The sequence below is a fragment of the Nuphar pumila genome, chromosome 3, assembly GCF_984573655.1.
Source record: "Nuphar pumila chromosome 3, dmNupPumi1.hap1.1, whole genome shotgun sequence".
In the NCBI taxonomy this organism is placed as follows: Eukaryota; Viridiplantae; Streptophyta; class Magnoliopsida; order Nymphaeales; family Nymphaeaceae; genus Nuphar; species Nuphar pumila.
This window is the reverse complement of record NC_143251.1, coordinates 32,410,304-32,418,905: the sequence shown is the minus strand read 5'-3', so window position 1 is coordinate 32,418,905 and position 8,602 is coordinate 32,410,304. Positions and strand designations below refer to the sequence as shown.

Sequence of the window (8,602 nt, the reverse complement as noted above, 5' to 3'; positions counted from 1 at the left end):
CCCTTAAAAAAAGGGGAACAGACTGCGAGTGGGGCAGCCCAGAAACTGTGGGTGGAGAGAGAGAGAGAAGGGGGGTGGAGAGACAGGTGCCCGGCCACTTGCAGCCTCTCTGTTGGCATGGTGGTTTCTTTGGAAAGGTTGGCTGGGGAAAGGTGGCTTGTGGGTGGAGAGAGAGAAGGGGGGTGGAGAGGGCATCTTTTGCCAGCAATATTGTCACTGGCCAATGATCAACGTCGAACTCCGGTGATGGTTCATCTGCCATTCTCCAGCGTTCAATGGAACAGAGCGAGAGTGAGAGAGAAGGGATGGGAGCTAACCTCAGAGGGAGAACTGAGGAGACAGAACGAGATAGAGAGAGATTGGGCATACAGGGTCCATCCGAGATAAATCGGATGGTAGCCACGAACAGATCGATGCCTACATTTAAAAAAACAAACTATTAAGCTAAGTTTATGAACCAGTGTTGAGGGATTTTGCAAGGAATTCAAGGAAATAAAAAATTTGGACTTCAAGAGAAGTGGATTTTAGAGTTGTGGATTCTCTCTTTTGTTTGGAAGCATAACTCTTTCAAGGATGGAAGCCATGATTCTTCACCATGTTTGGCTGTAGGTGAGTGTAGCTGTAAGTAGAGGTGGGCAATGATTCGAGCAGCCCGGCCCAGCTTGTCCCAATTATATAAGTTGGACCCCAAACAGCGGCTATATATATATATAAGCCCGGCTTGACCCAATTAAGCCTACGGCATAATGGGTGGGATGTGAATCAAAGTTTTCCCAACAGGTCAGCCTGAATCAGGTTGTTGCCCAACCCAACAATTTACGGCCTGTTGGGTCAACGGCCCAGTTGGCCTAGTCCATTAGCGGGTTCAATCGGCCCATTGCCACCCCTAGTTGTTACCCGTTGCCCACGCCTAGTTGTTAGCTTATTAACTACACCATTATTGCAATTAATAATGAAGTAAAATAGGTGAATATAAGATTTATTGAGGTAAATAAAGTAAAAAAAATTGAACCATCAAAAATCTAAGAACTCACATTGAACCTTCTCGAAAACAGAGCTTTATTTCATAAAAGGACGGCCGCACAACCCATGAATAAATGATGATGATGAATTAATCGTAATGAAGCGAGATCCTTCCAAAATCCAGACTCGAAGCAAGCCGGCGTCTCTAAACCTCTCTTTGCATCTCCGCTAAAACCAATCATGATCACATCTAATGTTACAGAAACTGGGGGAAGCTTTAATGGTGACGAAAACAGTGACGGTGAATGTAGTTACAAAATTAATGAAACACAGTAGTAGTTCTGAACCAAGCAGCTAGATAGCAACCACAACGTTGAGCAATGCCCTTAAGCAAATATTTTGATTGGTGTCATGACCATCATCCAGTGTCATGACCATCATCCAGAGGCGGGTTAGCACTCAAGCATCAATGATACCAACAAGAATATAGGATATCCATATAGCAAATCACAGCCTCCATTAAAATGTACCACCAAACAAGCAAATTCCATCAGTACAAACAAAATCATCACAGCAGATCTCTATATTGTCTCATGAGTATGCTCTCACTTTAGATAATGTCGTCCATAATTTCGGACAGGACTTTCATATGGAGAATAAGAAAGTGACCTTGAGCCTTCCCTTCTTGATCGACCGCCATAAGGTGAACGATGATGGGAGTAATCATGTCCTCCTCGGGGAGGGGATCGCCTGTACCCACCTCTATAGTCATCACGTCCATAGCCTACACGGGTCATCCCGCGATCATATCGGTGACCTGCCCAGACAAAATACAGACATCACTCAGCCAAGATGTTGATAGCAATAGCATATCAGAATGATGCAACTATCTCTTAATGAACTTACTAGACTCTAGTGTGCTTTTCGCACCAAGGTAATTTCCAGGTGTTGGTGTCCGAGGTCTCTGCCGCCTTGACTGAAAGCCAACAAAAGAAAATCGGAGGGTTACAGACCTCCTAAAACTCTCTCTCTCTTGCAAATAAGGCACTGATACCAAGAAAGGATGTAGAGAAACCACACAAGATGTCTGCTGCTGATGAGAATAATGGATTATAAGAGACATTAATGGATCATTTAAAAAAACAGAACATGCAAAGAAAACATAAAAACTACAAGTATCCTCGCACAACTAGCAGCATCATCAGATGAATGTTATTTCCGGGAGTGAGATACCATAGATGCCTGATTAGTGAGTTGTAGAGAATGTCCGTTGGTTAGTTGAGAGAGTTGATGGTGAATGCTGAGGTTGTTTAGTTGGACAATAATTGCTATGTTTAGTTGTGTGCATGGAAAAAACCATTAGGCTGGCCATTCATCAAGCTGTTTGAGATTAAGTTGAGATGGATGACTGAACTCATCATCTTGATTGCTGCCAACATAGCTGACGCAACATTTTCTGAATATAACCACAAAACCTCAACGTCAAAAGACAGGATAATTAAATGAAAATCCTGTTTCCACTGAAGTAGAGGAGATTACCTTTTCTACAGTAATGTAACGACCTTCCAAAATCAAATGGTTCAGATGTTTGACACATCTGTCAGCATCCTCAATTTGATCCATAGTCACAAAGGCAAACCCTCGAGAAATGCGAGTCCGAGGCTCAACAACTAGACGACAGCTTACTACCTACCAAAAACACATCAATTACCACCAAGCATGATGAAGTAACAATGCCAAGGACATGAGGGCACTGCCAACCTTTCCCTCTTTAGAGAAGTGAGCTTCAAGATCCCTTTCGGTAACTCTAGTAGACAAACCAGTCACATAAATGGTATTCCCAGGATTTGCTGCATCACTCCTGCTACGCTTTCCCCTACAGCAAATAGCCACGAGAAGAAAGAGATGAACAAAAAAAACTCCAATTTATTTAAATTGGGACTGTTTGGTTCCTACCTCTCAAAACTTTCTGATCTGGATCTAGATCTTGACCGAGACCTGAATCTGGACCTTGATCTGGACCTTGATCTGGACCTTGATCTTGACGTAACCCTAACATTCCCAGGTGAAGGAGATGGTGAGTATCTGCACATCAAGTTAAAGCGAACATAATCAAAGGGAATGTTAAGATTAAAAAAAAGAACGAAACCAATATGCAAAAGCACCAATATTATGCACAGAAAAAAATGGTGGAAGATAACCAACTCCTAGACACAAGAAAAACAATTGTGCAAAACCAGTTATGGTGCCATCAAATTAGCTGAACTTTGCATGAGTTAAAACTAGAAGGCATCGAGTTACATGACCAATAATAGATCAACCAAGCAGATATTACCAACTAAAATACAAGAAAGCATACAGTGTAGGCCAATATAAAACTAACCTACTTAAATCCCATATACACTACTGCCAACTAGTTCTGGCAGCTTAAGCAAACCATCTCCAGATTTGCCAACTAACAGATCTTGACTTGCCCAAAATAAAGTACCTAAAAGCAAGGATAAACATTTTCAACATGAATTCCATAACAGCATATCACAATCTCCAACAGTTCTTATGGTTTATACCAAAACTTAAATATCATATCAGAAATTCGATAATCCTTCTCAGGAAAATCACAAAAAATGTAATGGGACATAACAGTCTAATGGTATAGATCTCTTGGATTCAACTCTGATACCTAACCATCCACGAAAAAAGACTTCTGACTGAAAAAAAGATCATTCATGGTACAGTTGTTACAATTGCCAAGATTGTGTGTACTCATGTATGAGAAAGTGTATCACCTTAATAGTCAATGATTATGGCTGTTGCTTGCTTATCACAACTATGTGAAAACAGAGTGATAATATAAATTTAATAATTAAGTAAAAACAAAGGTTTCCAAACCGTGAAACATAACCAGAAACCAGTTTTTTACCACATTTGATCATATAAATTTAATAAGTAAATAAGTAAAAACAAAGGTTTCCAAACCGTGAAACATAACCAGAAACAAGTTTTTACCACATTTACAAAGGGACACAAAATTTTGAAATCTCTTCAATTTCAATGCACCAGATGACTTGTATGAATCCAATAACAAAATAGTACATAAAATCAAAGAGAGTCCCATCCAGAGTTACCAAAAGCTTCTTAGATAAGTGGGAAGCCCGCTTCCTGAAAACCCACTTCGGAAGCACGATACTTCTTGCTTCCAAACTATGTCACATGGGTGCGGCACTTTCAAAAAACCTGGGTGCAGGGGTGCGGCAAAAATATAAAAAATTATATATATATATATATATATATATATATATATATATATATATATATATATAAAGTCCAAAAGTTGGACATAAATGACCCTGGGTGCGTTGACTGCACCCAGGATCAGGTTGACCGCACCGGGTGCGGGTGCGGGTGCGACATGGGTGCGGCACCTAGTTGGAGAATCCCTGTGACATATAGGGCAAAAAAAAATTTCTTGGCAAATTTTTTTAAGTCCAAAAATTGGACCAAAATGACCCTGGGTGTGTTAATCGCACCCAGGGTCGGGTTGACCGCACTCGGTGCCGCACCCTGCTAGCCGAATCCATGTGACATAGCTTCCAAAACTTGATGGGAATCTCGATTCTACCATGCTTCTCCTATGCGTTCCACACACTTCATCTATTTTTCTTATGTATTCTCTTACTCTATTTTCATGTTTTTCATGTGTTTCTTCGCACGCTTCTCACTCACTTCCATGTGCTTTCTTTAAATTGGCAGTCAACATTTTCATATTTTCTTAAAAATTTAATTGATACTAAAAAATCATGAAATTTAAAAATAATCACTCTTATTTTAGAGTTTATTTACATTCTATTTCGATTCTCATTAAATTATTATATTACTGTTTTTTATTCCTCACTTCCTGCTTCCTAGTTCCTATACATTTTAAAATGCATCGCTTCTGCTTCCCACATCGTTTCCCGCTTCCACTTCTTAGTATGACAACCTCGGTCCCATCAGTTATTCCTTGTTGTATACTCTTGCCTACTTTCACTTCTTCCTTGAGATTTCTAAAATAGTCATGATGTCTGAACAAGTTGGATTTGAGGTTGGGCTTTTGCTAACCATGGTGGTCAGTTACTAGACACACTATTTAGCCAATTTTGTTATCTGAAATTAAGGTTCTATTATCTCCATTCTGAAAACAAAATCTAGATATGATATGTGTTGTCTGCACAAAACCACCAAAAGTCACATACAAGATCAAGTCCATGATAAACTAGAAACTGACTTGTGCAATCAAATTATAATTAAGGACTGAACCAGATTAGACGGATGGAACTAAAACTATTCTCATATGAAAGAAGACTAGTCCATATACAGCTAGTGCTCCTAAGAATCCTTTGCATTGACTCCTTACATGAAAAATCCTACACCAATCATTCACCCACTTGAAAACTGCTTTAAGATTTTTTTTATCCAATGGTGCAAACATTAAGTGTATATACTTGGTTAAATGGAACTCAATTTCTAGACCTACAGTTGAGGATGGTGTTGGGTTGAGAAAGCTTGAAGATATCAATATGTCTTGCCTTGTAAACTAGGATGCAATTTAATGCACTCGAAGTGAGCCAGAAAGAAACAGCATAGATTGCTTGACGAGGGGTTCATGGGGTTGAAAAGGAGTTATATTTGGCTGGAATTATGTTAAGGCTGTGTATCATGAAGAATACACAATAGGCGTGAAGAAGATTCTGGATGAATCTGTTGAATAGCCCTCTTTTGTTTCACTCCCAAATGCTGTAGGGAGAAACATGACTAGAAACCAGTTAGAATGGAAAGTAAAAAAATAATTCATGCTTTATATAGGATTATTTCCCATTCTCCTTGTTTCATGAGGCATAAGTCAAAGAAATCTCTGATACATTCACAGAGCAAGACTAAATTAAATGGAAGGATGATAAGAGACTTTAACCAAACCGAAAAACAATTAGGATTGGGACTAGATGACACTTCAATGTAGACATTGACAACCAACATAAGAAAAAAAATCCACCGACCTCCAAGTTTCATAAATCCAATATTTATAGCAACTTATGGAAGACTGCTCAAGTTGGCTTCAATTATTTGGCATACAACTCCCCAGTTTCCCTGATAGTGCCATCGCTATAAGAATAGTTAGGAACCAATGAATCACTTTCTAATTGCCCTTGTTCTTAAATCCTTGGAGAAGGATTTAGGAAAAAACATATCCCCCAACACCAAGCTGCATGGATCCTACACTTAGCAACTTGTGGCAGATCACTCAAGTTTTGGCTTTGAATATTTGGTGTTCAACTCCCAAATACTGCCACCTCTATAAGAATGCTAAGGAACCAATGAATCATTTCAGTAACATCTGAATCCCTTTGTTCTCAAATCCTCATAGATGGATTTAGGGCCAAATCCCCAAAGTGGAGCTGAAGGTCACCCACTTTTGCTGAATAATGGATCTCAAAACCCCTCCCTCATGAATCCAACTGGCTGAAGGAATGCTGTCCTACATTCGTTCACATCATAAGGTAGAAGATTTGCATGATACAGTTTGCACTATTAAATAACTTGTTCACCTTGAAAAGCGAAGAGAGAATTAGCAGTCGCCTACTATGAACTTTGCAAATCATGGAAAACAGAACAGCTTGAATTTAACTTAAACAACTACATATGTAGCTCTCTTTTGCATCAAGGCCCAGCAAAAGGACTTAATCAAGAATTTTTGGAACTTGAAAGTGTGATGGATCTTTCCTTAGACAGGATTACTAAGTAGATTTTTTGCTCAAACAATTTTGAAGAATAACATGGAAGGACACATCTCGAATCATAAGGAACCTTCTCAATATGAATGTTTGCTTCAAGTCTTCTCTATGGTTTGTGACATCGATTAATTTTTCTTTTTCATCAGGGAGATAACAATTCCAGTGTAAAATGGAAAGATAAACCCTCAAAGTGGGTGGTTTGACTTAAGATTGTACAAACATTTAACATAATGAAAGAGTGGGTGACCCTTAACCCCTAGCAAGATTATCACCCCAAAAAAATGAAAAGAAGAGAAGAATGAGAAGAGTCCATAAGCACGCAAGTGATGATTCACACACAACAGCGTGCACCCACACGCACACAAGCACATGCATAAACAAAACCATATTACTTTGAGGCTTCTGATCTCTGTTCACATTTCTTGAAACTGCAGCCTATTGTTATAAACCAAAACAGTTTTACAAAAGTCAATGACTAAACAAACACTTGCTTCAGGCTTTGAAGCAATTTCCAAAGCATATACTAAGAGAGAAAACTGAAAAGACAAGATTAAGGTAAGATTATACAAAAAAGAAATAGACAAACTCGCAACCCTAACTAAAAGATGATCCATTAATTCAAATAAATTAAGCAACATCGCAGAAAACACACACACAATCCTGAACCACATGAAATCAGAAAACCCTATTCAGATTTGCTTCGGTTGCCACAGAGCTGACACAATTCAACACATAAAGCAGAAAACCCAAATTGTACAAAAGAAAAAAGCAACACAGACGAAACCATGGGAATGAGTGAGCAAGGTGTTCTCTTGCATTTATTGATATATTTGAAAGACATATCGTAGATACAGGCATCGTCATTCGTTAAACCAAAAAGAGAAACAGGAAAGCATCACAACAAATGCGAAGAGGAGGATAATCGAGACACAGGAGACATCCTTTCTCAGACAAGAAGAAGAAGAAGACATCTGTTTCGCCGCAGCAAGGACCCAACCAAAAGGGCCACCCACAGATGCTACTAACACATGATCAAGTGATCAAAACAAAACAGGACCCAGAAGAAATTCGCTTCTCAAGAAAAATCGATGCATGTCAACAACTTTACGTCATCAAATCAAACGGAGAAAGAAAGAAAAAGGATGACCATCTCTAGATCACCGTTTCATTGAAGACCGGTGCCATCGCCATCAGAGAGAGAGAGAGAGAGAGACCTTCTGGAAGATTCGTCTGCGGGAGCACCTCCTCCCATTCCGGCGAAGGCTTCTGCCAGGATGAAGGGAGAGAAGGGCGACAGAGACAAAACGGAGAGAAGGGGTTGACGCACGGAGCACCAAAACCCTAAAAAACACATGAGGGAGCCTCTTTATATGTGACTCTGACAGCACCCACCCACCCGATATTTGGAAACTGTTCGGATATGGATCGAGTCAAACTTGACCCGAAATTAAATCCAAATTTCAGATAGTGGTAGTGTGATACTGAATTCCCCTCGAGTATCATAATAAAACCCTAGACCTGAATATGATTTGACATCCTGGGGTACGGGATCCTGTAAAACAGGCCCAATGTAATGCTTTTCATGTGAAATAAGTAAAATAGGTTGGGTTAAACTCATTACTAAAACAATTGACCTCTAACCAATAAGTACTACACGCAAAAACTTATAATGTTCCATCAACTTTCATGATTCGCCTCCAACTAAATGAGTAGGGTCAAAGGTTAGACAGCCAACTAGTGTTGTCATATCGGTATCAACCTTGAATAGTTGGGCTGCCGATTCGATACTCGTTATGTATTGGCCCAAAAATAATAAAAAATTATTACGTGTGACATATTTTTTTAAAACCATTAAATAATTTTAAAATAAT

The 8,602-nt window shown here is 39.2% G+C and overlaps 1 protein-coding gene across 2 annotated transcripts; it reads right to left on the bottom strand.

The window, feature by feature from the left end:
- Positions 1–1,463: 1,463 nt before the first annotated feature.
- On the bottom strand, positions 1,464–8,068 carry LOC149842508 (putative RNA-binding protein C25G10.01). 2 transcript variants are annotated; one of them, XM_090001460.1, is made up of 6 exons: positions 7,946–8,068; positions 2,920–3,048; positions 2,725–2,839; positions 2,503–2,652; positions 1,870–1,939; positions 1,464–1,780 (listed from the first exon to the last, which is right to left on the bottom strand). In XM_090001460.1, the coding sequence occupies exons 1-6, from the start codon at positions 7,981–7,983 to the stop codon at positions 1,569–1,571; spliced, it is 714 nt and encodes a 237-aa protein (XP_089857586.1). In that variant the 5' UTR covers positions 7,984–8,068; the 3' UTR covers positions 1,464–1,568. The 2 variants fall into 2 exon arrangements, with proteins under 2 accessions (XP_089857586.1, XP_089857587.1); XM_090001461.1 differs by having other exon boundaries at positions 7,893–8,004.
- Between the last annotated feature and the right edge of the window lie 534 nt (positions 8,069–8,602).